Source organism: Takifugu flavidus, chromosome 15 (genome assembly GCF_003711565.1).
Source record: "Takifugu flavidus isolate HTHZ2018 chromosome 15, ASM371156v2, whole genome shotgun sequence".
Classification (NCBI taxonomy): Eukaryota; Metazoa; Chordata; class Actinopteri; order Tetraodontiformes; family Tetraodontidae; genus Takifugu; species Takifugu flavidus.
In genome coordinates this window covers 3,979,058-4,002,661 of record NC_079534.1, presented here as the reverse complement: position 1 = coordinate 4,002,661, position 23,604 = coordinate 3,979,058, and the positions used below count along the sequence as shown (strand labels likewise).

At 54.2% G+C, this 23,604-nt stretch overlaps 1 protein-coding gene across 20 annotated transcripts; it reads right to left on the bottom strand.

Annotated features, from left to right (window-relative positions):
- Positions 1-3,538: 3,538 nt before the first annotated feature.
- On the bottom strand, positions 3,539-23,234 carry LOC130538399 (rho GTPase-activating protein 12-like). 20 transcript variants are annotated; one of them, XM_057055896.1, is made up of 19 exons: positions 22,429-22,593; positions 18,559-19,313; positions 9,988-10,257; positions 9,026-9,232; positions 8,553-8,648; positions 8,298-8,426; positions 8,094-8,156; positions 7,715-7,777; positions 7,338-7,399; positions 7,179-7,260; positions 6,130-6,231; positions 5,938-6,036; positions 5,732-5,831; positions 5,517-5,636; positions 5,337-5,435; positions 5,176-5,253; positions 4,974-5,108; positions 4,505-4,610; positions 3,539-4,332 (listed from the first exon to the last, which is right to left on the bottom strand). In XM_057055896.1, exons 2-19 carry the CDS (start codon positions 19,237-19,239, stop codon positions 4,158-4,160), a joined length of 2,667 nt encoding a protein of 888 aa, XP_056911876.1. In that variant the 5' UTR covers positions 19,240-19,313; positions 22,429-22,593; the 3' UTR covers positions 3,539-4,157. The 20 variants fall into 20 exon arrangements, with proteins under 20 accessions (XP_056911876.1, XP_056911875.1, XP_056911877.1 ...); XM_057055895.1 differs by lacking the exon at positions 22,429-22,593 and adding an exon at positions 22,839-23,233 and having other exon boundaries at positions 3,540-4,332; XM_057055897.1 differs by lacking the exon at positions 22,429-22,593 and adding an exon at positions 22,839-23,230 and having other exon boundaries at positions 3,540-4,332; positions 8,568-8,648.
- Positions 23,235-23,604: the final 370 nt, after the last annotated feature.

The following is a 23,604-nucleotide window of genomic DNA, read 5'->3' as shown; positions in this document are numbered from 1 at the left end:
CTCCAAACGCTCTGAAAAACCGCCTGAACAAACTTTGAGAACCTCTATTTCTGGTCTGATTTAGCTTCATCCTCCACTCAACTATCGCAATTCTTTGATGTTTCTTTGATCTGAGGGGGACACAAATGCATCAGAACACCATCGTCTTCTCTGCAACCTGTGTCGTGGCCTCTGTGGAACCTCTGCGGTCATTAGCAGTCAAACGGCAAAGCCGACCCCCGAAGAAATGGGGACAATTACAGATGCAATGACGTCTGCTGGAAGATTAAAATTCAAACTGATCCAGGTGCAGCGGCGATCCAAAGCCAGGTCTGCTGGCGGCTTTATGAAATTAGACAGAGGGACCAGAGGAAACCGGATTATGGAGTTGTGGAGAGGTCAGAAGCGATTCTCCGAGTGGAGCCACGAGTATCTTCGACGCAACAGCTACGTCGAGCTAAAGCCAAGCTGGTCCTGTTACGAAACCTTCTGCAGTTTCCAAAAGTGTGTCTGGAATGCCCCCAACTCTGTCTGACCTTGTTTTCTTTAAATTACAACACTGATGTTGCGTTAAGTGATCTTTTGATCTTAACGATGATGTTAATCAGCACCCAGAGGAGTAGAAATGCTAATTCCTTCTATAATTAGAGAACTGGGGACTTCTTCTGTCCACTCGTCTTCTCTCTGTTCTTCTTCACCGTGTTTAGATCTTTTGTAGACGTTTGAAATCTGGATCATGTAAATATTTTCACATTTACGTAACCAGCCACGGAATCCAGGCTAGGATAGACAAGAGACGCTAGCCTTAAATTGCATGTTTGCGTGACCTAGCTTAGAACATCTGATGCTGATGTTCGGGTCAGGAACCACTTCCAACATCTGCATGGACCTCAGAGGGGCCACGAACCGCAGGTTGGACAGCACTAGCAAGCTAACAAGCTCCGCCCACATTGACCTCATGTGTTCTTGTCAAAGAAACGTGAACAGAAAACAGTTACCATGGTGACAGAATGGAATGCAGCATTTTGGCCAGCCGGTCTGATCAGAGTTCCCCCCCAGGTCGAGTAATAAAAGGGAAGGTCAGCGGGTCAGGATCAGAACAATAATGCTGTGAGAGACCTGAAAACAGAACCTGGAGAGACTCCTGGATCCTGGAGGATGATGGTGATGATGGTGATGAAGGTGATGGCGATGAAGGTGATGGTGATGATGGTGGTGATGATGAGCTCCATGTTTTTGCGAACTGGGAGGGAACCAACACAACGTCCATTTTTACATTACTGGCATCAAACCACAAAGAGCGCTTCAGACTCTGGGAAACATGGGTCATGTGACCACGACGGCGCCTGCTGGCGGTGAACGCTGAGCCTGTGGCTTCCTCCAGGCAAACAGCAGGTCCTGGAAATGCTTCCGTCTCCGGAGCCTGGAGCCGCGGCTCCCCGAGGATTAACCTGCTGCGGAAGGCGACGTTTCAAGGAAAAATGCACCGAATATGGTGGCGCAGTACCGCCTTCATCCACGAGGGGGCAGCACTCAGCGCCTGGGTGGTTTCCCAGGGGTCCAACACAGACCTGCTTCACCACAGGTTCAGGAACCACCCCGGCGGTAACCAGGGACCTCTCAGGTCTGTGAACTGGCAGCTACAACCTTAGCTAGCATTAGCCTTAGCCCTGTGTAGTGATGCCAAAATATAGGAAATCTTTTTGTAGCATGTTAATGTTAATCGCTTCCTAAATTAACAGAACTTCCAGCCATTCGAGGAGCCAGGGGAAATTATAAGGCTCGGTTTTCCTCAATTCTGGCGCCTCATAATCGGTTTTTAGAGACAAGCTTTGTGGATTTTTGGACGCTGAGGCCGCTGAACGTCCCCCCCTCAGCGTCAGTCCTGATGTCCAGCTGATCGTCTCCGTCCGCCTCAGCTCCCGTCGCTCCTCGTGTCCGTTGGAACACCTGAAAGGTTCCAGAGAACAGAGGAGATGCAGCTCCAGCCCCCCCACCACATCCATCCCATTGATGGATACGACGCTCCTGAGGCGCCGGCGTCCGTCTGTCTGCTGCCGTCACAAAGAGGACGAGCTGCTGTTCTGGTACCTGCTGGGGCCGTCTGACTGGACCCAGCCGAGAGCAGCTTCCTCCGGAGGTTTATCAGCCGCCGACAGGAGCAACAAGCGGCTCCGGAGCGCCGACCGCGTTTGAACCCGCGGAGTGGGAAAAAAGGCCGTAGCATCACTTCGACACGGCCGGATTAGTGGTGGAAACTTCTGCATCCGAACATCTGCCAGCACGACTCCTCCAGCAAAACACCTCTAGGACGGATGAAAGACGGGGGATGGTTGCCCTGGAGACGGCGGCCATGATGGAAACGCTCCCAGATATCAAAGCGACGGACAGAAGCTGTCGGCAGCCTGTTCGGAGTGACCGGACGGGCCACACGGATGTGAAGATGCCGTTTCCCTGCGGAACTGGAACCCCCCGGATCCAAAGGGATCTACAAGATTTCCCCGCTCAGCAGCGTTAAGGAAACCGCCAGACTAAAGGGAAACGTTTGGCTTTGATGTAGCGAGGGGATAAATTTAGCGAGGAGCAGCAACAAATCCAGAGAGGTGAAGCTAATCTGGCCCGTTAGCCGCTTGCTCGGCCAGACTTCATCCTGAGGCGTCTCCTGAAGTTAAAGTTCTGTTTGGACCAGATTGTTCTGAGGTCGGCTCACTTATCGATCATCTCCAACAGAAATGTCACAGCGTCTCCGAGGAGCAGCACGTCGGCCTTTCGCCGCAGATCTCATTAACTCGCTAACGCGGCCAGACGACGTCAGATCAAAATGTCAATTAAAAACGCCACAGCCCAGTTACCCTTCTGCTCCAATAGAACCAGTCCAATTAGCCCGTGTTTTCCATTAAACCCAGTCCAGTTCGCCCCTCTGTCCCACTATAGCCAGGACAGGAAGTCTAACTGCCCCACTATAACCAGACCAGTAACACCAGTGAGACCAGTAACATCAGTGAGACCAGTAACACCAGTGAGACCAGTAACACCAGTGAGACCTGTAACACCAGTGAGACCAGTAACACCAGTGAGACCAGTAACACCAGTGAGACCAGTAACACTAGTGAGACCAGTAACACCAGTGAGACCTGTAACACCAGTGAGACCAGTAACACCAGTGAGACCAGTAACACCAGTGAGACCTGTAACAACAGTGAGACCAGTAACAACAGTGAGACCAGTAACACTAGTGAGACCCAGTCAACAGTCTCCAGTTGCTCCAACTGGAGCAATTTTGGGGAATTCTTGATTCCAGAAAAAGCTACGCTAATTAGCTCACCTGCAGCTGAAGGTGCTGGTGGTTCCTGGCTGACAGAACCAGTCCTTGAACTGGTGGAACGTACCAAACTGGTTCATTTGGAACGTTCCACAACTGTTGGAGTCTGAATATTGAATCAAAAACCAGAAGTCTTGTTTAGTCTCTTCCAGCTCTTTATTCCAGTTTGGTAAAGTTACATTTTTCCATTTACCTGCTGCTCAGGTAACCCCGCCCCCCCCCAGGTCATTTATTAAACACCAGCCCCCCCCCACCCCCCCTCCTTTCACATTCTCAGTCCAGGCACACCATTTGTACAATAGGTCGTCATGACATCACCCTCGCCGCGTCCACGCCCACCGACGGCGTTCAGAGTCATGGACAGGGTGGACAGGCTCCGCCTCTCACGCCAGAGAGGAGGTGAGCTGTAGTCTAAAGTAAGCGCTGCGGGGCGATTTGTTCCGGGGGCGGCGTGCAGGCGTGCGTCAGCAGCGATGACCTCGAGACGGCCGGGCCGTCGCTCAAGGACAGAGGAGATGAAGGAACAAAGGAAGAAGAACAAAGGAAAAGAGCAGCAGAGGGTAAATGCCCGATCCTCCTCCTCTCTTCAGTGTCTGAACGTTTAGGATCCAAAGGTGGCGGTTCGGTACCCACGGGGTTCCGCCCCGGTCCGAGGGCGCCGCCGCGACAGGAGCGCGATGCACAAATGGGAGGAAACGAGGAGCTTTTGTGTGGTCACGACTTTGTGGTCGTATCCGCGTTGGTCCGAAAGGTTGGGGGTGTGACGAACATGCTGGCGCCGCCGGCCCCGGCCCGGCCCGGGGTCGGCGCCGGGTCAGGGGGAGCGCGTCGGAGCCTCGCCCTCCGGCGCCTCTCTCTACCTGCCGAAGATGTTCTCGTACTCATGCAGTATGAGCTCCACGATCTGGTTCGGGTAGACCATGTGGACCGCCATGTTGAAGGTCTCGGTCTCGGGCCGCAGCAGCGTGGGGCCGAACACGATGGCCACGCTCTGGGTGGTCATGCGGTTTTCCTCCCCGTGGTCGATCACCCTAGAGGGACATTAAAAGATGTGACTTCTGATGGGGAGGAGAGGGGGATTGTGGGAGTTGTAGTTCTCTAGTGCCTGATAATAAATGATGGCAGACTAACTGATACAGGTGTTTTCCCCCAGGCAGCCATAACTCTTTGATCATGAGTACGGCGCTTTGATGCGCGTCTTACTTGCGGAGGTGTTTGAAGAGCGCCTGCATGGTGTCGTGGTTCGGCCTCGGCAGCTGCTTGACCAGATCCTTGATGGCCTGAACTCGATGCTTGTAATCTGTGATCTCTGCAGGACAGAGGAGACCAAAGCCTGAAGGAACATCCAACCGTTGTTGCGTTGGGAGACGATTACACGGGGGATTAATGGGATTATGGGGCTTTTCCCCAGTGGCCAGGAGAGCGACAGGTACGCCTGTACAGATGGATTCTGGGTAATATTTAAGGTTTAAAATTTTACCCCAAAATCTTTCATCATATCAGCGAAGATCGACTGTTTTTTTTGGAGGATCATTAATATTCTAACTGAATGTTACTTCCTGGTGGTGAAGACCCAGGCTGGAGAAGGCACCGGTCCTTCTGCCGGACCTCAGCAGATCCAGAAGAGCAGGGAGGTTCTGGTTCTGGTTTGTGTAGAAAGCGCAGGACTCACTGATGGCGCTGACGAAGTCGTGAAACAGAGCGTAGGTGAAGAGCGGCTCCGGGAGCTCCCTGAAGTACATCTTCAACGCTCCGGTGGTCACGTGGATGTCCTCCCACTTCCCGTCCTGCAGGTTGACCTTCTCATCTGGACACAAAGGCTCCGCTCAGCCTGGATTGCGGCCCGGAATCGGAGGATCTGGACGGGAACTCACCGTGATCGACGGCGTAGCGCAGCTTCTGTATGACGGCCAGGTTCCCGCTGACTCTGTACAGCCCGTCAACGCAGAGACCTGCAGGGGACGAGGGGAGAAGGTGTCGATGAGCAGGGACCTGCAGGGGGAGCAGAGTCCGCCGCCTTTTTACCAGCACCTACAGCTGTTCTCCACGTGGTCGATGCACATCTTCACGAAGGCGGGCACCGTGGCGCTCTCCCTGTGACACAGATCGGACAGGCTGCAGCCGAACACCTGATCTGAGGGACGCAAACACAGGAGGGGGGGGTCAGACGAGGGGGACGCCACAGGGGGGCGACGCCAGGGGGCCGGCCCAGCACCTTTGATGTAGCCCTTGTCTCTGACGGCCTGCAGGGTTGGCCGGCGGGTCAGGAACTTCTTCAGCTTGTGTCGGGTTTTCTTGTTGTCGGAGGAGTCCATGCTGGTGGAGCTCTTCATGGCTGCAGGACAGAGACAGGACAGAGACAGGACAGCGTTGTCCACCGCTCGCCTCAACACAACTGAGGTTTCCCTTTGCATTCAAGCCCACACAGACCTCTGTTCTTCTTGGAGTCTCTGTGTTCTTTGTCCTTGTCGTGTTTCTCCACAGGAGACTCGGGCATGTCCTCCTCGATGGCCTCGTCAGACTCCCAGGCCTGATGCGCACAAACACAAACATCGGAACCGTCGGCGACCTCGGTGTGAAGCGGACTGAGGACAGATCTAAAGGCCTGGACTGGCAGGAGTCCTAGTGGAACTCACGTGGGTGCTGATGGAGTCCTGCAGCGCTCGGAACCATTCGTTGATGACGCCATCGTTATCCGACTGGATCAGAAGCTCGGTGCCCTGCCGAGTCTTCAGCTGCAGGAGAAACCGCTGGTGTTAAAAACACTGGCCGTGTGAAAAGACCCTGGAGATCAAAGCTTTTAGGTGTTCCTGCCGTCGACGCCTCACCTCGAGAACGTGCTTCTTGCTGGACTTGTCCTTGGACGCCCATTCCACGGCGCCCCCTCTCAGGTCCACGGTGAACTCTGGTTTGGACTGACTGGCTCCGAACTGGACAGAAGAAGAACAAATAGACCCCTGAGGTATGCGAAGGCGTGGAGAACCTGCTCGGGGACGTTAGCAGCGCTCTGTCATGCATGAGTGTGAGGATCAGGTGACCTGGCGCTCTGGTTCATCATCCGGCCGGCTGCCGGCTTCAATAAAGGAAACTCCGTAGGGAGCTACTAAACATGCTGCATGCTTGATGGAAATCTGTAGCGCCCAGAGGCGAGGTGGGGCTCAGGTGGGGCTCAGGTGGGGCTCAGGTGGGGCTCAGGTGGGGCTCAGGTGGGGCCGCTGTCGATGCTGCGCGTTAAGCTAAGTGAAAGGGTGCTTAGATTCCACAGAGCCGACTCCGTATGGTCCCGTGTGCTAGCGTGGAAGTGCGTCCGTACAAGGCCGCTGTGTAGAAGCGCATTCATGGTGCCTAAAAGAACGGAAGCGTGTTGCGGCCCAGCCCTGAGCTCACCAACACACCCCTGCAGGCCTCCACCAGTCCTGAGCCATCTCGGGCCAAACACACACATCCGTCATGTCAGCACAGTCCTGCGACATGCTGACGAGCGGCCGCCTGTCAGAGCGTGACACAGGCGGGGAGGCCACATGCAGAGGAGGAAGAGGAGCAGAGAGGAGGAAGGAGGAAGCACATACAGAGGAGGATCTGTGGAGCTCAGAGGAGACAGCGGGGTGTTTCTTAGCAGCCGGCTTCCAGCTACTCAACAGCGACAGGAGAAATTCAGGAAGGGAGGCGCCGTTGTGGTACGGCTACATGGGTGGACGGAGCGGGACAGGACAGGGAAAATGGAGGGACGAGGAAGGGTTGTGGGGAGGGAAACCACAGGAGAGGGGATGAAACATGGAGGAGAGAGAGAGGTGAGGCCGGCGGTCGGGCCCCTGAAGGACCTCGGGCTCTTCCTGCCTCGGGATCTGGCTGCAGGGATCTGTTTTGTGTCACTAACCCAGCTGGTGCCGCCTCCTTGACTCTTGGTAAACAGCAAAGCGGAACCTTGAAGCACGGTCCAGGAGGAAGTCCAGTTTTTCCTGCAGCACGAAGAGGGAATGTCGGAATATCAGACGGGTGAAAACAGCAGAATGAGCACCTGAGTTCCTCCGCTCACCTGACTTTCTTTCCGTGCTCAGTGATCTTTGTCATGTTCAGGAGGCCGCACTTCTGAGACGGCTGGAAGAGGACATAAAGTCATCAGCACACGCGTCACATTCTCCACAAACACTCGACGGCGAGGAGGAGGAAAACACATGGCGCTGAAGCACCATCCACCCCGCCACCAGAGCAATCACGTCTGCCTTCCTTAATCCCGCTCAACACGCCCAAACATGACAGAGTGGATGCGGAACTCCGATTAAAACCAACCGCTACTTCCTTTAACATCCAGATAAAAATCTTCAAAGCGTCAAATATTAGGAAAAGCAGATGATTTGGAAGGCCGGACACAAAGCAAAGGAGGAAAAGAGAGGAAATAAAAGGTGTACTAACAGAGGTGGGGGGAGATGAAGGGCAGGAGTCAGAGTCGGGAGAGGGGGGCTGTGGAGCGTCCTGCTGGGGAGACAGGGATGAAACATTCAACAACAACCGGAGGAGGAGTGAGCGGTGACGGAGACGGATGGGGGGGAGGGAGGGTGATTAGTGGAGCGATGATCAACTAAACTGTCCTTAATTAAAACTGCAGGCAGATTCTCATCATGCTGCATCTCTGAAACTCCTCCAGACAAATCACTGGTGATCGGAGGTTCGGATGAAGGGACTCAATCAGCTGGAGGACGGAGGGGGGGGTGTGATTGTTACTCCTGGACATTTAGGACATGCAATCTCATGGTCCGCGGCGCCGGGCGGCTCGGGCCGACGACCTACTGACTTGGTGTTTGAAGGAGTGCGGGCGGGCGGAGCCTGGGCGGAAACACCGGGTTTTTAACAGCCGCTGCAAAGCAAACCAGTCTAGTACTGAAACTCATGGCAGCAACACACAGTGAACAACCACACAGAGGTTAGATGACCCCACGGGCTCTGGAAACGCTCTTTCGCCCACATGTAGTGTCGTTTGCAGAGGTGCGAGTCAGACCTTGTCGCCGGGCTCGGACACAAAGGTGCTGTGTCTCCACTTGGTCAGGACGATGGGCTCCACCTGCCGCCTGTCCAAGCTGCGCGTCTTGGGAGCGTCTCCCGAGAGCTGAGGAGGGGAGTGGTTGTACTGGGAGGAGACAACAGCAGCTGTGGGACTCTGGAGGCTCCACACTTCACATTTATCAGGCTGAGCAGTGACTCAAAAGCTCCCTCCTCCTCTCCATCGTCTGGCATCATTAGATTGTAGACTTACTCCTTTGATTCTCACCTTGGGAAGCTCCCACTCTGACCTTGAGCCGTCGGCGCTGTAGTAATAGGGTCGTCCCTGCTCGTCGACGTGCTTTAGCCACTAATGACGCACAGACAGACAGTGGAGGACCGTTAGACAACACGCTAGCCAGCTAACGTGAGCGCTAAACCCACAGGAAGGCATCAGGAATAAACGGCAACACTTCCTTTGATGCCAGCCTGGATTATAAACAATTGCACTTGTACGTTAATTATTTCCAGTGTTCATTGTTAACGTTGCTTCTGTCCTGGTGTCAGAAACACGTTTTATATCAGAAATAAGACTTCTGCAGTGGTGATGTGTGCTACGCTGAGACCAGAGGTCTATTTAATGATCACAGAGGAAACATCTGAGTCATGCACTAGTGTAATACCCAGCATAAATCACCCCGAGTCACCAGTGAAGAAGCAGCAGATGAACCCCCGTGTGGCCGGTACCTTCTCGTTAGTAAAGTCGCTGATGTACAGCGTGTGTCCGTGCTCATCCATCTCTTCGGACCAGCCGCGAGGTGGCGAGCCATACTGACTGTCCGACTGGCTAGAGTAGGTACTGAAGCAGGTGTCCTCTGAAGACAGAGGCTGGAGGTGACCGACGGAGAGCGAGAGGAAGGGAAGGATAGAGGGCGAGAGAGAGAAAGGAGCCATCTATCATCGGTGAAGAGAGAGAGGGAGGAGAGAGAGAGAGAAATCACCACACAGTAAAGAGAGGAAAGACAACCATGCACCCCAAAACAGAACTGCCCCAAACCAGTTTAATACGCTAAAAGGAACCATAAAGCCCCAGAAAAGTAAAGAACCCCTGGCGATTATTCCGAGACTGTACTGACAGTGACGCCCCTCTGACTGTAGGTGGCAGTGTTGTGCAGTAAATAGCCACCCGTTCATTGTTCGCCACAAACACTCATTTCTCCCCTTGGAAAGGCTCTGAGGGCTGTTTTTGTGTTTCACATAGCTTCAGATGAAGGCTTGTGTCTGGCAAATCAAATGTGGAACGGTTGTCATAATTCTGCACATGCTGCTCCCACTCGTGCCGGATGCTGGCTCGGTGTTCTTGTTAAGGGGGGAGAGGGTGTGCACGCCGCCCAGACGTTCCATTGTGGGATAATTCTGTGTGTTTGATTAAAGTGAGCACTCCGAACTGTCGGCAGCAGTCCTGCATCTTCTGAGCCGCACCGGTAACCATGGAGACGTTTTTAAACTCCCGTGTAGGTCAGGTTTACGCCTACGTTAGCGCGTGTTTGCGTTTAGCTTTCACCATAACAGCTAAAATGTTTTCGATGACCCTCCACCGCCGTCAGGAGCGGGATCTATTTTCAACCCTGGCCGACAGCGACTGCTAAATGAACGAGTGTGCGGAGCCATGATGGGATGTTGACTGAGGGAAGGTTGAGCGTTTGTACCTCGGAGCTCTCGCCCGTGCTCTGGCTGTCGTGCCTGGAGCTCCCCGTGCTCACGTCCTTTGCTCGCGGCGGTTTCCAGGTCCTCTCCTGCGTGGAGCGGTTGTAATAAAAGTGCCTGCCGTTTTGATCCTTGTAGGTCTCCCAGTCACCCAGGACGTGAAGGGGGGAGCCGGCGGGGGCGGGGGGCAGGGTGCTCTGGGTGATCTTCAGCTCCTGGAGGTTGGTGTAGACGGGGGACTCTGAGCGGCCCTGGCCTGACGAAGACACGGTCTGAGGAGAGAAAGCACCAGCTGCACGTCAGCACAGGGACCGTCTGACCCCAGTTACACATTAAAAACCTCCATGGCCGTTTCCACTGAGCTCCACGCGGAGCCATCACATCCCGCTCACCCCGCTGAGCCCTGGACGCCACTGCAGCACAAAGGAAAAGCCTTTAACATCAAATGATGCGGCAAAAATGGCTCCGGGAACGGCTTGAGAGCGCTCGCTTTGACACGGAGCCGAGGAATTTAATGAACTCATACAGCAGACGTTGCGTAACGTCGGTTTGAAACGAGGAACAGAAACTGACGCAGCCCGAACACTGATGGAACAATCTGTCCAAATTCAGCACCACACACCAAGACGGAGAAGCTTTCAAGGACAGGAAGCGTTATCTTGTGATTAGAGACACGGCGCAACGTTTAAATGGAGCCCGGTTAAATGGGCTCAGCCGGGACTGAAAGCCTGCAGAAAAGTTCCCGTGGAACAGGACGCAGGAACCTGAACACAGAACCCTGAAAAAGTTTCAACACTGGCACGTGACAGAACACAGTTATCCAGTCTGAAAGGGGAATTTAGCATCTGCAGCATCGCTGCCGCTCCCGTCGAGGGCAGAATCAGCGAGATTATTTCATGCTCGATGATCCAAAACTAAATCAAAAAATAGAAGCAGCTTCCCAGCATGTGGGGCCGGAGAGGGCTGAAGTCATGTCAGGCATAGCAACACCGGCGATGTGCTGCACACAGATCAGTGAGGATGAAATATGCATGAAACCGCTGGAAACCCCCACAAAGATCCAATATAAAGTGGACCAGAAGCGGTCCCGGGACAGCAGCACCTGCTGCAGTTGACTGCCGATAAACCTCATTTCCAAGTTCCTTCCACCGTCTCCGTTACCTCCGGGGGCGAGCAGGCGAACACCTCGTCGTCCTCCTCCTGATCCCACCTGCACAAACTTCGTCTCGAGCGGACCGCCGCCATCGTTCCCAGGGGTGTCTGCGGTGAGTTCCTGTATAAGGCGGCATGAGCATGTGATGCAGAGCCCAGGGGGCGGTCCTGATGGTGGACGGATGGCGGCCGTATTTCACCACCGCTGAGAGTTCCTGCTGCCTGGAAGGTGCTGAGGAGTTCCTCATTTCTGTGGCCGTTATCAGCAGTTCCGCAGCAGCCTGGAGGACCTTTCGCACATTAACGTGTATTAAATCTGAAGTGGGAGAGGAAACGGCCCTGAACCGGAGCGTCCCTGTAGATATATTCCACGCGGCGTCCATTAGGGGGCAGCCTGACAACAACGTGTGGACGCGGGAGGGGGCGGAGCGGCGGGATGAGCCGTCCTCGCCTCTATCGCCGTCGGACACGGACGAACCTGCTCGGCTGCATGCCGCGTGGGAACATTCCCAGTTCTGACTGTAGGGAAAATCAACGGCGAACAGCAGGAAAAGTGTGCTGGCCCGTCAACGCCGCCGCCATTGCTGCTTCCATCGTGGCGAGGACGGCTCAGCACGCTCACACCGGACATGAGTGGAAACCGTTGCGCAATGGTAATGGGAAGTATTTAGCAGTTTTGGTATCCATGGGAACGGCTCCAGTGCAGGTGACATTTGCTTTCCGACGGCGGAGGTTTTTCCTCTGAGTCACACACGACCCACCTATATTTATCACACTTTAACAAGTGATTCACACAAATGTGAGTTAGATGAAGAGGTTACTGGGAGAACCAGGCTGGATGTTGGACAACTGAAACCAGAGTCGGACTGAAACCGGAAGCACAGGAAATAACGTGGCCCAGCGGTGCAAACAGAAACTCCTCAGGCTGTTGTGATGTGTCAGAAATTCCACAAAACTCCAGCAACAAAGAAAATAAAAGATTCAACTCAGACTCCGAAAATGGTCGAAATAAAGAAGTGGGAGGAAATAGAAAACACACACACACACACACACACACACTCTCTGTTGGCAACACAACAGACCTCAAAGTGCTGGCAACACCCAAGGCCGTTACGCAACATCAGAGCATTTAAGCTAAACTGGAGGCTAGAAAACCTGAAGTGGAGAATGTAAAGGATGTTTAAGTTAAGAGCTGCTGGAGTTAGCAGGCATGAGCTGGACGCTTCACCAGATAACCAGCGTAACAATACGGAGCCGTTATCTACATGGAACAGGGTCTTTCTGCGCCCCGGAGAGGCCGTGGGTCCAGTCAGCCAGCGTCACTTTTCAACCCGGGTCCAGCGCGGCGGCTCCGCTCCCGGGATGATGTCGTTGAGCGAGAATTGCGTGACAAAATGTGTCAAAAGGCGCAAGTTCACGAGAGCGAAGAGTGATTAGTGTGGGAGGAAATGAACTCTCACTCTTCGTGTGCGTGTGTGTGTGCGTGTGTGTGTGTGCGTGTGTGTGTGTGTGTGTGTGTGCGTGTGTGTGTGACCATATGCTTGCGAGTCTGAATCAGCAGCTGTCAGGATACCCTGCCCTCTCCACAGGGGACGCGCTCATTCCCCGCAGACATCATGCACAAACAGTGTCACTTCCTCAAAAGACGGAAGGAAAGATTCCCATCCGAGATCTGAAGGAACCGCTGAGCGGGGGGGGGGGGGGGGGGGCATCGGGCCACCCGCTGACTCGCTCTCCCTCTCCTGCCACGAGCAGAACACTCTGTCCTGGGAGAGTCGTGAGGAGGAGCGATGGAGGGAGGCAGCTTTGATTGGCTGTGGCTGATTAACCCCTAAAGGTCGTTTTACCTGAATAGCTGCAGCTAATGACGGCTGACTGCATGAAGCTTAGCACGCAGGAGCTAATGAGTGTGTGTGTGTGTGTGTGTGTGTGTGTGATTACATAAGAGGAGTGGGGTGGACAGGTGGCGTCAGTGCTGGGACAGGGGGATGTGTTGACGTGCACTAATGGGTCCTCTCTCATCTGAGTCGGGTTCTGAGGAGGCTTGAACTCCAAACCCGGATCCATATTCTCCATCAGGATTACGCAACTGCACCACCAGCCTTCCGATGGAATCTTGATCACTGCGTCCTCACGCGTCTGAGGATCAAGATACAGGCAACCCCGACCGGTCCCGGTCCGTTTCAGCCATGTTCGGAGCACTCACGGCCGGAGCCACGTGCATTCTTAGCTGCTCCAATCCACCGTTGATGACCGCGAGACCACTTGTTAGCATGACTGAGCCGACGCCGTTCCCCTGCAAATATTGGCCCCTTCGGCCAAATGTCAAGGACGACGTGCGCGGGCAGGCGAGAGCGCTCACACGCCCACGCCGTCAGCAGCACCGCGTGTCTACAGAACAACAGACGGCACCACTCCAACGGAGCAGAAGCTCTCTGTGACCTTTCCACGGTTCCCTAATCCTGATATATCGGCGCCTCTTTTACGATACATCAAATAAAAATAAAAAACAGACCCACAGTCAAACTTAACGGGCTGGAAAACAACAGAAAAAGGAGGTTTTCACGCCGTCGGGTCCAGAGTGCCGTTAAAACACAGTTAAACAGCACGAAGGGGCACAATAACGGCAATGTGGGGAGATTGAGCAGCAGCACGCGAACAATAAATGACACGGCAATTAAAAGCAGGCTAAGAAGGCAATTAGACGAGCATGGAGCGCAATTACACTTGACAATGTGCTCAGACATCCCTCAAAACTCTGTCGGCGCTCCTTAACGGCGCTACGACGGCGTTACCAGTATTTAAATCACTGGAAGCTAATGAGCACATTTCAAATGCTGCTTACACTTGAGGAACCGGGGTTGGTAGTTTGGTAGTTTGGTCACTGGCTCCACATTCTTTCCACCAGCGGGATCGTGCAGCAACACGTCTGCACGCTTTAATGAATGTGGAGGAGGGAAGGGAGGACAACCTTTCTGCTCCGCTACCGACCAGGAAGAGTCCACGTGCCTCGACCTGCTGGAGGAGGCGGCGGGGCAATTAAAGAGCAGCTATGAGGAAGAGGCAACGCTCCAGGATGATGCTGCCGGCTCATGTCACAACGCCTCCATTGAGTCAGGTTAAAACTTCAAATATGAGCTCCAGAGAAACACATAGTTGATATAGTTAGAAAAAGAGAGCCAGGCTAAGACTAGAGCCAGGCTAAGACTAGAGCCATGCTAAGACGAGAGCCCGGCTAAGACTAGAGCCATGTTAAGACTAGAGCCAGGCTAAGACTAGAGTCATGCTAAGACTAGAGCCATGCTAAGATTAGAGTCATGCTAAGACTAGAGCCAGGCTAAGACTAGAGCCAGGCTAAGACTAGAGCCAGGCTAAGACTAGAGCCAGGCTAAGACTAGAGCCAGGCTAAGACTAGAGCCAGGCTAAGACTAGAGCCAGGCTAAGACTGGCCTTAACATCTGGAATACTAAACATCTGGAGGCCGACAGTAAATACGGCATCATCCAGAAAGATAAAAACAATCCACGTCTTTTCTTGGTCCTCAGAGGAGCTGAGTGCTAAAATGCTAACCCCCATGGCTAAATGCTGCACCTTGTTGTGCTAACTTTAAACTGACGTGAAATCCAGCTCATCACACTTCAATAATTGAAATGACTTGTAAAACAAGAGGCCAGAGCGAAGAGGAGCGCGTGTGAAAGTGCCAGACAACAACAGACATCAACAGACAACAACAGACAACAACAGGCGCTTTGTTCCTCCCGCCGTGATTCAGCCAGCATCAGAAAGTGCTCTGGAAAGGCAGCAGCCCAGCAGCCACCAGGCCTGTATTTCTGGTCCTGGATACAAATGAGGAGTCTGGAGTTGAACCTGCTCGCATGAAACCAGTTCAACATGATGGGGGGGGGGGGGTGACGGAGGGGTGACGGAGGGGATGGGGGGGGCACTTTGCACAGAAAATAACAAATAATGTGGAATTTTATGTTTGATGCAAACAAAATAGGCAGCAGGAGATGAGGGAGGAAGGAGAGGCTAAAATAGTGCGCTAATCTAATCTAGAAGAGTTGCAGTTAAGGAGCTTCCAGCCTACAGGACACCAGAGGAAGAGCAGGCGATGCACGTGCACGCCAGCGTGCGTTTAAAGAGGAAGAGCAGGCGATGCACGTGCACGCCAGCGTGCGTTTAAAACATGGTAGTGAAGCTGGTGGGTAAATAATTCGGCACCGAAACACCAGATCGGTGGTGACATGTCATATTCTGAGACCAGAGAGGGGAGCTTCTGTTCATGCGACCATCCTGGCTTCTTCATCCTCTGACCTTTGACCTGGAGCAAAACCAGCTGACATCACTGATCGAGCTGCACAACGGAAAAGGTTTAAAAAGATCTGCCTCCATAAAACCCCGTTAATTTAATCGCTTCCAGCTGCACACGAGGCCAAATTCGTTACTGTGGGCGTGGTTTGTGGGGGGGGGAGGGGCAGACATCAGGTCAGGTGACCCGGCGGTGGCCTGCAAGAGCGCCGGTGACCATACGGACCTGCCCGCTACGGCTAAGCTAATAGCAGTGTGTTTGAATAGTTTAAAGGCTACATTCAGTTTCACACACACACACACACACACACACACACACACACACACACACACACACCACACACACACACCACACACACACACACACACACACACACACACACCACACACACACACACACACAGGGGCAGGGCTGGAAACAATCCTTTATTTACACTGAGGCCGGCAGATTATACGGTTCAGGCGGCTCTCGGTCATTAAGTGGCAGCTCAGATTTCTGGTGGAGATTTGAGCCCAGAACAGACAGAAATCTGTGTCTGAAGACAGGGACGAGTCCTCCAAAGGCAGCCAGAACCTGCTCGCTGCCCCCAGAGCTCCTCCGACTCCCGCCTGTGCCCTCCGCCGCCATCAGCAGCTACAAACAGAGGTTCACCCGCTAGCCTCCCTCCGTCTGCCCCGAGCTCGTCTCACCAACCAGCTGTCCAAACAAGTGTTACGTAGCCGGAGCTTATGTAACCGAGCGTGGCGAGCGCGCCCTCTCATCCACCCCCCCACCGTCCCGTCCCACCACCCGTGCGCTCCCGCAGCAGAGTCGCTTTGTCACGGCGCGGCGGCTGGAAAAAAGCTGCCCGATCGGCCGTCTGAACCCGTCTGGGATCCAAACACGCCGGTGCGAGTGTGTCGGGGAATCTCCCCTCCACGACGACACAGGTTGCCGACGGCCCTCTGATGACGTCGCTCCGTGCTGGAGCGTCTTACCGTCTCATTCCCGTCGGGGTACATCCTGTCCTGTAGCCACGCCGCCGCCGCTACAGAGGGATGGTGACGGAGCCGCGCCGCTGACAGGGAGGATGCGGAGAAACGCAGCAGCTATCTGCTATCCACACACTCTCTGGCTGACTGACATGTCACTGTGATAACCAGATAAAGCCTCCGTGGGGGGGCCACTCCAGCAGACGCCGGTCCCCCCCACAGGTCCTTACATAAACAGAGTGACCCGTCAGTGACGCTCTCTCTCTCCGAGCTGCCACCACAGCTTGACCTGCCGCTCGGAGTGGCACACGAAGCAGGACGGAGCGGCAGGAGCTGGAAACACACAAATCTGGGATTAGGAAAAGCTGCGCAGGGTCGATAAAGCACATCTGCCTTTACACTTTGCACCGGATGATCCGTTCAATCGCGGCTGAGGAGATCCAGGAAACGGAACACGGGCCAGTGGGAGAATCCCAGCGTTGAATCCTGAGCTTTTCTTGGCTGTTTGGGTCCGAACGTGTTGCAAAAGCCTTCGGGACTCAACGACGAGCCAGAAAACCGAGCCGTCTGCACGACTCCGCTGGGACGTTCCCGCTCATTCCCAGCGGAGTCCCGTTTGCTGCGTCACTTTTGTTTAACAAGGAGACATCTGGGACACTCCGATCCGCAAACACAACAGAACCCACGGGGGGAAGCGTTTCGCCACGGCGCTCAAGACGGAGACTTCACCGGCCCGTGACAAAAACAGCACATTCCCGAAGCCACGCTGGTCATTCCAGAACGGGGGGAGACAGAATCCTAATCAAGGCCGCCATCTGGTCGGATCCACGGTGACCCAGATGAGGAGTCGTGGGTGTTTGTGACAGGAGGTCACCAGCTGTGATCTGGAATCTGTCAGCAAGATGGTAGAGAACCCAAGAAACCAACCTAAAACCATCTAATTTGGATGATTTCCCTGTCCAGGAAACACACACACACACACACACACACACACACACCTAACCCTTCACACTCGGGGTCCAGGGGAAGGTCATGGGCGTTCGACCCCCCCTCCACTCCAACATGTTGGGGGCGGCAGCCCAGTTTTAATGTGCGGAGACGATAATGGGACGTCGGTGCCAACAGCGTTTATTGTTCTGGCTGCCGGGTCGTTAGGAGCCTGAAGACAGAGCGGTGACGAACATCAGGCTGAGGAGGTGCAGTCAAGCAGCAAATTAAAACGCCGACAACCTGGCAGCCATCATTCTGCAGCTACAGGGGACCTCTGCTCCGGGGGGGGGGCAGCCCGCCGTGGCCGCCTCGCGTCAGAATCCGAGCAGAACTTTCCAGCCCGTCGGCTGAATCCGCACACCTCCGATTCGGCAGCCAGACAAAAACAGCCGGTAAACAAAAGACGCCAACTTAGAATTAAAGCTTGGCTGCAGCCGGAGGAGGAGCTGGGTCAAACCAGAACCTTCACACGGGCGTAAAAGCTGTAATTTCACTCTTTCACAGCAATGTGGGAAAACCTGGAAAAGGTCAATGGGAAGTCGGAGACGCGGTGGCACTCCTGGACCTGCTGGGAGGGGGGGGGGCTAAAACTGCTGATAACCCACAACGGTCCCGACACCACCTGAAACCACAGCCCTGTTACAGGAAGGAAGTCCACTGTGGCTCTGAAACTGCACACGCTTGCTGTCAGCTGACCTTTAAAGCGCATTATAGGAGTCGGGGGGGGGGGGGGGGGGGGGGACGCACTGATCCGAGGTCAGTGCATCAAAACAGCCCAACTCATTTACACTGGAAAGGGGCCTGAGAACCCCGCCCCCCCCCAGACTGACCCTCTGACTCCGTGACCAAACACTCCCGAGGCCTCGTTCTCCCTTAAACACAAGTCACTAAACAGGTCAGGTCACTAAACCAGGACCGACAGCTGACGTGTGAGCAAATAAAGGGATTTAAATGAGAAATGTGGGAGAGATTAGAGCCGGAACATCCGCACCCGCAGTTAAACCAGATATGGTGCCACTGAAAGAGGAAGTTCAAACCACACGGATGCACCAGCTGCAGCCACACCTGGAATAATGGGAAGTACTGCACTCGGCCACCGGGGGGCGCTCTGGCGCCACCTTCAGATCAGGCTTCTGTCGGGGTGCCTTTACCTGGAGCTGTTCGGTGGAGCTGCTGCTCATTTCGTCTCCCGACTCCGAGTCGTTGGTGCGTCTCTCTTCGCCCGCAGAGTCGCAGCCCTGGGTACTGTCCACGTCCAGCGGCGCCCGGACCAGCTCGGGGGACCGCGCTCTGGCGCGAGGTAACGTGCTGGACTTGCCTCTGGCGTCGGGGTGGGGGCCCTCTGCCAGGGCCCGGTCGTGGTCGGTGGGGGAGCTGGGGGTCCGATGGTTGTTGCTGTCCCTGCGGTGGATGGGGGGGCTGAAGCGGTCGGTGGCGGCCGTCTGTGCGGACGGCGAGCGCCGGTAGCTGGACTCCTGCCTGTGAAGGTTCTCTGCAGGCTGGTTTTGCAGCCCCAGGTCCAGACTGGTGGGCTTTCCCTTGACCGCGGAGGCGTTATGTGGAGGCGGGTTCCCGGAGGCAGCAGGAGGATGTGGGAGGGGCTTAGGGGGCGGCATGAGAGCTTTGCGGACCTCCCGTACATACTGGGCAGGGACGTAAAAGGCTTTGGAGCCCTCCTCCTTCCTCACCTGCCACCAGTCCTCGTTGGTCTTCTTGACCAGCATGTAACACTCCCCCTGGTGGATGGTAATGACGCGGTTCTTGGCCTTGTACTCGTAGTCGTACTCCACCTCGATGTAGACCTCGCCCGGGGCGATGGGCAGGTCCGCCATGGCGCCTCAGGAGTGTCCACAGGGCTGCTCACCACCGCAGGAAGACGTTCACCAGCATGGCTTCATCAGAAGAGCTGGAGGAGCAAACAAGGGCGGTTAAAGAGCACCAACACTCCTCTGATCCTCCGTTTGCTAATGAAGATCAGTCAAGCTGCAAGTGAAGCAAGCTGAGATTAGCTGAATCACACCGTCTCACACACACACACACACACACACACACATAGTTTCCCGCTGAGGTCACATGTTGTACACACACACCTTCAACCACATGAGCGCTACAGTGACTCCACGAAGCTCTTTTTAATAATTCTCATTACTCAGCTGATGCTAAGAGTGTTTACAGGTAATGTAGCCAGACGTTAGCATGGAATTGTAACTTTCTTTGATATCAAGCTAAGCTTTATAAAGTCTGAGGTGAAGGTTTGCCCAGAGGCAGGATGAGCTCTTCTGCGATAGCCTCAGGCTCCTTCTGTTCCATAAATAAAGGAGGACAGTGAAGCTAACGCTAAAGCTAGCTGAAGAAAAACAACTCCTACACCACGTACGGCTGTAGGAGTCTCACCTCTGCTGCTGGAGGCTGCATGACAACACCAGCTTCTGAGTTTGGGATATTCCTGGAATGCCGGTAAAACAGAGCCAAAAATGTCTTTTATCTGCAGAGAGTGGAAGCCAGCGTGGCCTCAAACCGACATGCCAAGATGGTAAACATGCAACACGCTAGCTTTGTCACGCTAACTCCAGATCTCAGACACGAAGTACAACCTCTGCTGCCATTGTGGCGTTCCACACTGTGTGTATATATATAAATATATCAGGAAGGGTCATTATGAGCCGGTCCTGGTTAGAGGACAATTAGGTCTCAACCCCTGGATCAATCCTGATAGAGCGACCGCAGGAATAAATAATCTCTCCTGGACTGATAAATGAGCAGCTTTCACCCTCAGATATCGCCGACTCTTTGCAATAACTCGGCCAATATCGACCACAAACGCCGGCTGATCAATAAAACTCATTGATTGCAGATGGGCAGAAGCCAGAGTTGCACAACAGACCCGAGTCCGCTAAGCTAGAGCCCAGCTAACATCCATGCTAATGCTAAAGAACAAAGAGGAAGTCTGAAGCCTTCAAAATAAACAGGTAAACATTACAAACATCGACACTTTTTCTCCCCACAGGTTACTATGGTTACAAAAACCCCAACCAGCGACGAGAGCTCCTTCTGGATGTCAGACGCAGGCGGCGCCGGTCGGCCTGTTGTCCGATGGGCTCCGATTAATCCCTCAGCACAAATCTCCTCAGAGCCTTATCAGCCCTTAATTTGATGTGAGGTTAATGAGCTTGAAGGTGGACGGGTGGGCTGGAAGACACGAAGGTGGAGCCCTGATGGGGGGCCAGAGCCCTGAGGAAGAGCCGAGGAAGAGCCGAGGAAGAGCCGAGGAAGAGAAGAGGAAGAGCCGAGGAAGAGCCGAGGAAGAGCCGAGGAAGAGCCGAGGAAGAGCAGAGGAAGAGCCGAGGAAGAGAAGAGAAGAGAAGAGGAAGAGAAGAGGAAGAGCCGAAGAAGAGCCGAAGAAGAGCCGAGGAAGAGAAGATGAAGAGAAGAGGAAGACCCGAGGAAGAGCTGAGGAAGAGAAGAGGAAGAGCCGAGGAAGAGCTGAGGAAGAGAAGAGGAAGAGCCGAGGAAGAGCCGAGGAAGAGCCGAGGAAGAGCCGAGGAAGACCTGAGGAAGAGCCGAGGAAGAGCTGAGGAAGAGCTGAGGAAGCTGTGAGGAAGAGCTGAGGAAGAGCCGAGGAAGAGCCGAGGAAGAGCCGAGGAAGAGCCGAGGAAGAGCCGAGGAAGAGCTGAGGAAGAGCTGAGGAAGAGAAGAGGAAGAGCCGAGGAAGAGAAGAGGAAGAGAAGAGGAAGAGAAGAGGAAGAGCCGAAGAAGAGCCGAGGAAGACCTGAGGAAGACCTGAGGAAGAGAAGAGGAAGAGCCGAGGAAGAGCCGAGGAAGAGTCGTGGAAGAGCCGTGGAAGAGCCGTGGAAGAGCCGTGGAAGAGCTGAGGAAGAGCTGAGGAAGAGCTGAGGAAGAGCTGAGGAAGAGCCGAGGAAGAGCCGAGGAAGAGCCGAGGCGAGCTGGGAGCCTCTGCTGCCGTCAGCACATGTCCAGACACACCCTCCCCACTTCTACTGACTCAGCAAAACACCAAGCGGCACCTTTGGAGGGAGGATCTCAGCGGGTGCACGATGTTTTCGCCAGGACGCGACCGAGCGGCAGCGATGGGGGCCGACAACAGAGAGAGGAACTCGTTAAGGAAGCAGAAGCAGCTTTTCAGAGCAATTATCAAGCCGGCTGAGCCAATAACCCACACGGAAGGAGCAATGGATCCCTGCCCGAGGGATCTACTTTCTTTCAACACAACAATCCCTCAGAGATCCACCGACAGCAGTTTCTGTGTGGCCGTGAGAGGAGCCTCTCTGAGCCTCTCAGGGTGGATGAGTGATCTGTGGGGTGAAGCAGGCCGACGATGTCCTGGGGAAGCGAGCAGAGCGAAAGTAGGCCTGTTTCCTTTCATAGCCCGGCCTCGGCACAGCCTGGCCCACTTAAGCACCTCTCGGCCCGTCTCTTTCCGCGAAACCCAACTCCCCAGGGTCCGTCACAACCGGCACAGCCACGGCGGCCTTGAACCTGACAAACCGCACCGGCGCAGTTGCCGCGGCGATGGCGAGCAGGTGGTGGCGAGTGCCGTTCCCCAGGAAGAGTCAGCAGCCCATAAATCGCCTCTTTATGGCGGCACCCGAGTTACAGCACAGCCAGGGAGCGGAGGTCTGACGTCACACTCACCTGGCGTATTCACGCATGTTGCTCTGTGCAGAGGTCAGATTTACCACGGAGGGTCGAAGCCCTGGGAAGGGATTTGATTTTAAATATAGACACTGTGTGTCTATATATATAAATAGGAGCACACATTACGGTCACTTTTCCTGGTTGTCCACGTTGTGCAACTGCAGCCTCCAGAGATGATATAATCCCAACGCTGGGAACATTTAGTGGAATTTTTGGAACGTAAACTGTCAGCCACAAGCTGTTGGTCGGTGTTGACATCGGCAGGATCGTTTCGCGTCGACAACGTCGCGCAGGTGCACGAAAAACGCCCCTGAAAAACGGCGTAAAGTTCAGGTGAATCACGCCGCGAGGTTAAAACAACTCACCTGCGGAGGTCTCAAATCTGCTTCATATTTGCAGCTCCGCCGCATCTATGGGGGTTAAGGTCCAAACTAATGAATAAATGAGTTGATTAACAACAACCTCGCAGGACCCAAACGCTGAGAAACGCCTGTCAAAATGGCGAAATTGTTGGTTTTGCCAACTTTGACAGCTCCGGTCCGTCCGGAGATCCCCCACCTGCGGAGGCTCTGAAGGACACTCCCGGTAGCTTCGTGAACCGAACCGGGCGTGTGGTGAAGCTCGGGTCGATGGTTACAGCTCGCACCTCGCACAAAAGCTCACTTTTAAGCACCTGTCTCGTCGCGGGGCTGCTGCTAACGTTAGCGGGCTAATTAGCTTCCTGGCTAAACATTCCACCGTGTCCCGAACACCTCCGCAGTCGGACCGGACCTACCTTCTCTCCCGGTGCGAAGCAGTTCTCGGAGGGAAGAGAGACGCCCTCCAGGTGCCCCAGGTGCGGTTAGGTTGCCGTTTATCTCCCTGCCGACCGGCCACCGTGTCAAAGTCGCTGGTTACTTGTCAGGTCTGTGAGAGCGGCGCTCCGTCCCGGTGTAATCCGCAGCAGCGTCGCTGGGCTGTGGACTCCGCTGCCCAGCCAACTTTGGCAATACCTTCAGTGGAAAAGATCGTCTATGGAGACGATGCGCCACTAACAGGCCTTTTCAGGCCCTGGCGTGGGCGCCCAGATCAACTTTACCGCAGTCTTTACTGACGCAAGTTCACGGTAAGAGTCGCTTCTTGTGCCGTGTTGTATTTTTTTTAACTGCAGTAAAGGAATTCGGGTTTTGCACCCTCAACCCTGTAGGAGTGAGTGTTCGCGATCCCCATTGCGCTGCTGTCCGTGCCCTCAGGTGTTCGTGACGCAAGCGGGGAATTAGCGCCTCCCAACGGTTGGCTGAGAAACTACAAATAATAATGATAATGGTATTATATAGAATAATGTAAACTTTGCTACGATCTTACCATTTTATAATCAACTGTAACGCATCAGCCTTAGATTAAAGACAAATACCATAATTACGACTCGCTTCTTCATCCATCTCCACGATTCTATTATTTGGTAATTTCATAGTTTTTATCTGCAGTAAAATAACTAGTATTTCCAATTTAGCTGTAATTGAGAGACATGTTCTCAAATAAGCCATAACTAGATATTAGCT